This window comes from Bos indicus, chromosome X (genome assembly GCF_029378745.1).
Source record: "Bos indicus isolate NIAB-ARS_2022 breed Sahiwal x Tharparkar chromosome X, NIAB-ARS_B.indTharparkar_mat_pri_1.0, whole genome shotgun sequence".
Lineage (NCBI taxonomy): Eukaryota > Metazoa > Chordata > Mammalia > Artiodactyla > Bovidae > Bos > Bos indicus.
In genome coordinates this window covers 39464358-39472098 of record NC_091789.1, presented here as the reverse complement: position 1 = coordinate 39472098, position 7741 = coordinate 39464358, and the positions used below count along the sequence as shown (strand labels likewise).

Here is a 7741-nt window from a genome sequence, read left to right as displayed (position 1 = left end):
CTCCAACTAGATGTTAAAAATCACATGTAAACTGTGAAAATTGTGAAATGCCCACAGCAGAAAACCTTGTGGGTAATACCCAGGTGAGGAACTGGTTTACTGAAAGGGGATGAAACATTCAGAGGACTGAAAGCCTTCCCCTGTCATTAGACAACCAGCTTTCCAGCAGAAACAGCCCATCAAGCAGATGCCTCATTTGCTTCCCATCACTCTGCCCTTGGACACCACGGTTGGTGTCTGCTGGTCCCAGTTGAAACACCCAGAACTGACATGGTGCAAGCAGCCTCACCTGCGTTTCCCAGTGGGCTCTCTGTGTGACTATTTTTTATAAGCACTTACAAGAGCTTCTGATAACATGTCAGGGAGCATGCACCAAAAGCAGAACATAAATGAGTCTATGGGTAGCCTATGATCCCTATCTCAGGCTCAGAGGACAAAAGGATGAACTGACAAAGTTGGATGGCAATTCTGGAGACCCAAGGCCTGGAAACCTTTAGCAGGGGGCAGCCCAACCCCTCCCCATGTTAAAGAGAAAAACCCACACATTAAAAATAAATGGTCTTTTATTGTGTCCACGAAAACAAACTCAGGGTGGCCTTTGGTTAATCCCCCCATGAGGTGACGACAAATAGGAGGCATGCGATGACCAAAACCATGTTCTCCTCTCCAGGAGAAGGGTCTTGCCCTCCTAGGCCCGAAGGGTGACAGGCAAGCAGGGCCAGGAGGATCCAGAAGCAGGCCCACCATGCCGCGGAGGGCCCAGGCCTGCTGCCTCCCTGGCAGGACAGGGCAGGGGTCAGCAAACATTGCCCCTGTCCTGGTAACCCCAAGCTAGAACACACAGAAAAGCCCCAACCCCCCTCCCCCAACAAACACTGATAAGGCAGTCAGCCAGGGCTTCCAAGAGGAGCTGGCCTCCAAGGTACGAGGTCAGACCCTTAGGGCTCTGCCCAGAAGGGGTTGCCATCCTCGGCCTGCATGAAGTAGTAAACAAAGAGCAGGAAGGCAGCAAAGACCAGGAACAGCAGCACCTGGCCCCAGAGTGGGACCTGGCGATCCTGGCCCAGGCCGGCAGCCCCAGGGGCCTGCTTTTCAGGCCGGATGGCTCTGCGGGTGAGCCACGAAGGGGCCGAAGATGAAGATGAGGACACACTCGAGGTGGAGGAGGATGTGGGATAATAGGACAGGCCCAGGGAGCTTCTGGAGATGTTGGAAATAGGGCGGTAGTGTGCGATGTTCTGGTAGGCACTGTCCTGGCCATACAGGAGGCGTTCCCTGAGGCAAAGAGTGCAGCAGGTAGACCAGGACAGCCTGAGCCCTGAATCAGCCCCAGCCCCTGGCTCGCCTTAATACTCACCGATCCTTGCCTTCCTCTTCCAAAGAGAAAAGATTGTCATCACGGACCTACAGAAGTGAATCAGAGTGAGGATACCTATTGTCACGGTTGATGTAGGTATGACAGGTCATACCCTCAGTCCAAACTGCCCTTCCCAGCCTGTTCTGAACACTGCTTAAAGGCCTGGGCCCTGCCACCTTCCAGACCCCCTTCTTGGTCCTCAGCCTTATGTCTGCAGGGCCGTGCCACTTGTTCCAGCTGCCTGAATCCTACTTTCTACCCCAGTAGTCTCAAAAAGAGCTCAAACCTAGATCCCAGACCAGAGCTAGGGCACGTCCTGGGCACATTAGTCAAAACAGTTCTGACAGCCCGCCCCCACCCCCTCGCAAAGGCCCTGACCTGGCAGGTGTCTGCAGGCCCCACCTCTCCCAAGAGGTTTCTGAACTACCATTTGCGCCCAGTGGTCCCCTTGACTCATCCAAACCCCATGAGGACCCCCTCAGGTTGTACCCAAGTACAGGGTGCCCGACAACTCAGCTCACCTGGCGGTGAAAGGGGTCAGCATCTGAGAGTGAAGCTGAGGGCTGGCGGAAGCCCTTGGATGTGCCCATAGACTCAGGTTCCCCGTAAGTCCTGGTGGTCAAGTAACTCTCCTCATAGTAGTCATCATTATAGCCTTGGGAAGGGGGGGCAGCGGTAGCAGAAGGGGCAATGGTGTCCCCACCTGGCCCGATGGCCCTAATCTGAATCCCACTGGGAGGGGGGGCCTGCAGGACGCTTGGGGTTGAGGTCTCAGGTTCTGGCTGACACTGGAAGGAAGGTGTCAGACTGCCCACCCCACCCTTGCCTTACCCTTGCTCTGGTAAAGTAAGGCGTCCTCTTTCTTGGGCAGATCATACATATCCGAGTCCACGGACGCCGAATCTAAGTCTGAATGGGGGAGGGGCTAGGACCATTGGCCCACAGGGGTCCCCTCCCGTTTCCCCCGCGCCCCTTCCAGCCAGTGCCCTGGCCACACCCCCGCGACCCCTTCCTTAGCGTCCCCCAAACCGTGTCCCCAAGGGCGGCCAGGCGGGGCCCTGGGACGGGAGCCTCACCCGAGAACCGATAGGAGAAAGAGGATGCGGACGAGCTCGGGGGCGAGAGCCTCCGCCTCTGGGACTCATACTCGAAGATTTTCTTTTCGTAGAGCTTGCGAGTGGAACCTGATCAGACGCGGGGCACAGGGCGGTCAGGGAGCGGGCCGGGAGGGGGCCGCGGGGCTAAGCGCGGGGAGCGGGCCCGCCCTCCGTCCACCGCGTACCGACGACGGGCCCGTGTGGGATGTTGTACTGGCGCAGCACGGCGGCCAGCTCGGAGTCCGACAGGGCTGCGTAGTCGTCCATGGCGGGCAGCGGGCGGCGGAGGCCTGGGGGAGGCCTGGGCCTTGCAACACCGGCCGAGAGACGACGGCCTCGGAGCGCGGCGGGGGCAACAGGAGTGCCTCGGGAGCGGCTACGCGCGCGTCACTCCCGCGTCACAGTCGCGGTCTCAGCGGGCAGCGCGCGCTGCGCGGAGCGGGGGCCGGGCCTCGCAGAGAGCTGCCAGCGCAGATTGGTGGAGCCTTGGGAACGGGCGGGGAGGGGCGGGGCTCGCGAGCCCAGAGACGTCACACGCTAGCGCATTTAGGGCTGGACCCCAGTGAGGGGCGGGGCCTGGGCGCGACGGGAACTAGCTTAGACCCGCCCCGGCTTGGGAGCGGGGCGGGGCCCGCGAGCCGCGACGTCACCCTCTCGGCTATTCGGGTCAGAAGGGTGGAGGGGCGGGGCCTGTGGCCGTGCAACCAGCAGAAACCGGCCAGGATGTGGGAGCCCGGCGGAGCTGCGCGCTGGGCGGGGCTCGCCCTCCCTGAGTCACGTGGACTCCGCTCGGACCCAACTGCCCCTCTGCTCCGGCGCTTGGGGGTCCCTGGCCGCGCCCCAGCCAGGAGCATCGCCGGCAGCTGCGAGAAGGGGCCCGATCCGAAGGGGCAGGCCCTTGGAGAGCACGGGTCCAGACTAGGCGCTGTTGCGCGCTTGGGGCGCGCGCGCCACACCAAGGAAGCTTGTAGCCACCTGACCCTAAACCGCCCCCCAGATCCCCAGACCCCCTGCCCCAGCACGCCTTCCCACTCTGCGGGACCCTGGCCTGCGCCCGCCGGTTCCCACCACCTCCCTCCCTCCCCCCTGCACCTCAGAGGAAATGGGGCACTGGGCCAGGAGGCCATCAGCGCTCCAGGAGCCAGCAGCCTTGGAAGGGGCCCGGGCATGTCAATGGGCATTGGCACGGGGCGCCCTGTGATGCGATGCATGCAGAGATGGCGGGTGCCTGCTTTACCCACCGGCAGTCCACCCGAGGCGCGAGGGGCTTCCCCTCCATGGCTGGGATGGCCCCTGAACCCAGCGTGACCCAGAAGGCTGCCAGAGGGAACTGCCCCGGGCTTCCGATAATGTGCTCTGAGCACCTGGGTCTCAGTGGGCTTCAGGGCCGTGGGAGCGCAGAGGGGGCCTCCCGGGCAGGGGGGCCAGGGGACTGAGGGGGGCAAACCATGGAAGGCAGCGGGGGGCCTGTCACAGGGAGTTGGTGAGAGCCTTGGTCAGGAAAGACCCTGAAATTAGGAAGGAGATGACAGTCACGTTCTAACAAAGCCAGCCAATGGAATGAGGGGAAACTGAAGTGCCTCTCCCGGAACTGGGATGAAGGCTGGTAGACTTGCCCAGTTGGTGAGGATCACAGCCTTGGTCTCAGCGAAAGTTCGTTCATGGGGTGGAGAGAAGATGGGGTCCTGGTTTAACCACATACGAAGCCCCTCCGCAAGGTTGCTGTTGGCCAGGTTTTAGAGATGAGGCTTTCTCCATCTCCCAAAATATGAGGGCCCCACATATGCATGGTCGGATGAGGGGCAATGCCCCAGGCAGGGCAAGGGTCTTGCTGCTTATCTCCGAGCAGGGAGGGAGATGGCATTTGGGCTCTGGGCTCCTCAGAGCCAGCTTCACGGAATTTGGAGTTTGGGCCAGATCAGATTCCCCAGCACCTCTTCAAGCCTTCTTTTGCAGTGCTGGCCCCTGTCCCGGAGGCCGGCCTCCCCTTGCCAACCCCCGCCCCATACAGACCCAAGCCGTTTCCTTATGAGGTCAAGGAATTCTAAGTTTGCCTTCTCCTCTGGGAGCACCCCCTCCCCGGCACCTGCCTTGGCCCTCTGCCTTTTATTTCCCTCTCCCCCAGTTGCCCCACTATGAGGTCCCACCACAGATGGCACCACATGGCTGACCTGTGATAGTCTCCTGCACACGAGCCCACCTGGAACCCCATGCCAGCCCCACTGCAGGCAGACCTGTATCAAACCACCAGAAACCAGGCAAGCCCTTGACCATCAGAGCTGAGAGGCCCTTGGCACCGCCACCATCACATTGAGGAGAAATTAGGGGCCCAGAGAAGGAGGGGACTTATGCAGGTGCACCCAGTGCAGCAATTCATTCATGGATGTTCCCCTAGCCAGTACCTAGCCCTCGGGGTCATAACCTGGACAGCGTGGCCCACTGGGGATTCCGAGTCAGCAGAGGAGCTGGTAGTGGAAATCTGGGGCCTTGAGGGGAGTCTTCCTGGGAAGAGTGGGCAGAGTTGCTGCTACTGCTACTGCTAAGTCACTTCAGTCGTGTCCAACTCTGTGTGATCCCATAGATGGCAGCCCACCAGGCTCCCCCGTCCCTGGGATTCTCCAGGCAAGAACACTGGAGTGGGTTGCCATTTCCTTCTCCAATGCATGAAAGTGAAAAGTGAAAGTGAAGTCAATCAGTCATGTCCGACCCTCAGCAACCCCATGAACTGCAGCCTACCAGGCTCCCCCGTCCCTGGGATTCTCCAGGCAAGAACACTGGAGTGGGTTGCCATTTCCTTCTCCAATGCATGAAAGTGAAAAGTGAAAGTGAAGTCCATCAGTCGTGTCAGACCCTCAGCGACCCCATGAACTGCAGCCTATCAGGCTCCTCCGTCCATGGGATTTTCCAGGCAAGAGTACTGGAGTGGGGTGCCATTGCCTTCTCCCGGGCAGAGTTAAAAGGAGGCATTTCTCTGCAACTGTAGCTGGGGCAAAAAGGGCTTGGAAGCCACCGATTCCAAGTCAGTAACAAGAAGACAGTTTCTCCTTTAAGGACTAGGATTCTAAGCAATAGATTATGTAACTTCTGATCCTAGCAACATCAAAAAATTGTAAGGAAAAGTAATATCAACATGAATACATTTCTCAACAGGTCCAAGGAGACGATTATTCACTGAGTGATTAATGTTTTAAGATCAGAACCTAAGTCCTTTGGTACAATACAAAGCTTACTTTTTCCCTTCAAGGATGTTAAAGATCCTCTGGGTTTTGCCTGGCAGTCGAATGCTTTAAAACATGGCTCAGATGGTAACAAAAGTTGTAAGATGGTGACTAGTGTGAAAATGACCATGTGGAAGGTTGTCACAATCAATATATAGCAGGGACTGGTTAGCCAACCAAAAGCCTCTCAGATGACACCTTGTGTTCCAGTCCTAGGACACATCAGTCTGCCTTGGGACAGTCGGCATGGTAGCAGGAATGGAGCTGCTTTTAGTGCTTTTGTGGAATCTTCAACACAAGGTGGTGGTTTAGTTGCTAAGTCGTGTCCAACTCTTGTGACCCCATGGACTGTAGCCCGCCAGGCTCCTCCGTCCATGGGATTTTCCAGGCAAGAATACTGGAGTGGATTGTCATTTCCTTCTCCATCAACACAAGGAGCAAAAGCCTTTGTTAAAATCTTTCACCAGGGAAGAGCTGGTGCTGTATAAACCTTCATTCCCCCCAGACCTGGAAAAGTAGAGACTCTGAGTTGCATGTGTCTCAGGGCTGTGGAGGGAGAGAGAGTAAAGAGAGGATTAAAACGGAGGTGGCGGGGGGGTCCTGAGATCCAGCCATGAAGCCATCACTTCCTGTCTGCTACCCCAGCTATTGCACCACTGATTCCCATTGCAATAACTCTGGCAGGTGGGTGTCCCTCCTTGAAGGATAGCCTTGGCCATGAGCTACCTTGTGGACCTAAACTCAGGCTGCTCATCTATCAAGGGAGGATAACCCACTGCCGTGAGAGGCGGAGGGGTGGATCCCACTAGATGGGGCGGGGAGAAACAGAGACCGAGGCCACTGCTAGGCGATCTCACCTGGGGTCAAGGAGGAGAGGTCATTGCCAACAAGGGCAGCAGTGGCTGCGGAGAAGCCTGGAGGGCAATCAGTGCCTTCCTGTTAGTGTGCAGCTGTAGATATCAAACCACGTTAGCAGGTGACAGCACACTTCTCCCTTCCTCCCCCCTGTTCCTTCCTGCTTCTCCCTTTTTGCCTCCCTCCCTCCCTTCTTTTTGGAGAAGGAAATGGCAACCCACTCCAGTGTTCTTGCCTGGAGAATCCCAGGGACAGCAGAGCCTGGTGGGCTGCCGTCTATGGGTCGCACAGAGTTGGACACGACTGAAGCGACTTAGCAGTAGCAGCAGCTCCCTTCTTTGCTTTTTCTCCTTTAATGAAGTAGAAGAAAAGAAGAAAGATCAGAGTTCTTTTCAGGTGGTAAGTGACAGTCTCACTTGGTGGAACGTTTATTTCAGCCATTTGTGTCGATCTGCGTGTGTGCCTGCAAGTATTGGCTCAGGATGTAAGATGCAGTTCTTCTTGAGGGTTGTGGTCACAGTGAGAAGACACTGCTTTGTGTGGCTTTCCCCGAGGAAGTGACATTTGAGCTGAATACGAAGCTGTTAATACCAGGAAATGGGCACGCAGAAGAGGAAGAGGGAGCCTGGCAGTGCCAGGGTGTGGCTGTGCCCACCTAGTTCCCCGGAAACTTGGCCCCTCGGCTGCACCCCACCGTCCATGCCCAGCCCTCAGGACTGCAGCTAACCGTGCTGCTGAGAATTCAGTCCGTTTCTGTTGCTTGCTTCCAGGCCAGGCCTGGCACTGGGCAGGGGCCAAACCCATGCCAGCCCGGGACATTGGTTGGCTTGTCTTGGGGCTCAGGTCCCTGCCCCCGTGCAGACTTTCAGGTGGGAGGCGCTCAGTGCATACCTGCTAGGGCCTGTTGCACTTCCCACTCCAAGGTAGACTCCAACTTTCCCGATCAGCCTCAGGCTTGGGGTAAAGGTGGGGAGGCAGCGCAAGACTGGGCAGCTCCCTGGAGGAGGTGGCCTTTGCTGCTGGGCTGAGACGTGGGTTCTGCAGACCCTCCGGGCCGCCCCTCCCCGTCGGCAGAGGGTGAGCTCATCTCAACGGGGGTGGGGGGGGGGCGTCGCCGGCTGCCCGGGCGCCTGAGCTCACGGCGCGCCCCCGTGGGTCCCCCCCGCCCCCCCGCCCCGTTCCTGGGTGATTTTTACCAATTAAGGCTTTTTCGC

At 58.1% G+C, this 7741-nt stretch overlaps 1 protein-coding gene and 1 long non-coding RNA gene across 2 annotated transcripts; both read right to left on the bottom strand.

Annotated features, from left to right (window-relative positions):
• Window positions 1-545: 545 nt before the first annotated feature.
• On the bottom strand, window positions 546-2871 carry EMD (emerin). The gene is made up of 6 exons (XM_070783477.1): window positions 2640-2871; window positions 2434-2541; window positions 2189-2266; window positions 1879-2012; window positions 1358-1404; window positions 546-1275 (listed from the first exon to the last, which is right to left on the bottom strand). Exons 1-6 carry the CDS (start codon window positions 2719-2721, stop codon window positions 939-941), a joined length of 786 nt encoding a protein of 261 aa, XP_070639578.1. The 5' UTR covers window positions 2722-2871; the 3' UTR covers window positions 546-938.
• Window positions 2872-5574: 2703 nt separating this feature from the next.
• Window positions 5575-7683, bottom strand: LOC139180891 (uncharacterized). Its single transcript, XR_011565094.1, has 2 exons — window positions 6530-7683; window positions 5575-6218 (listed from the first exon to the last, which is right to left on the bottom strand). It is a non-coding gene; the product is annotated as an uncharacterized lncRNA (long non-coding RNA).
• Window positions 7684-7741: the final 58 nt, after the last annotated feature.

Bases quoted from the DNA above. Each gene is read 5' to 3' on its own strand.
- EMD (XM_070783477.1), bottom strand. From the start codon at position 2,721: ATGGACGACTACGCAGCCCTGTCGGACTCCGAGCTGGCCGCCGTGCTG. The intron at 2,267-2,433 runs GTGAGGCTCCCG...TCCCCCATTCAG, and splicing joins TTTCTCCTATCGGTTCTCGG to ACTTAGATTCGGCGTCCGTG. The intron at 1,405-1,878 runs GTGAGCTGAGTT...TCACTTCTGTAG, and splicing joins CTGACCCCTTTCACCGCCAG to GTCCGTGATGACAATCTTTT.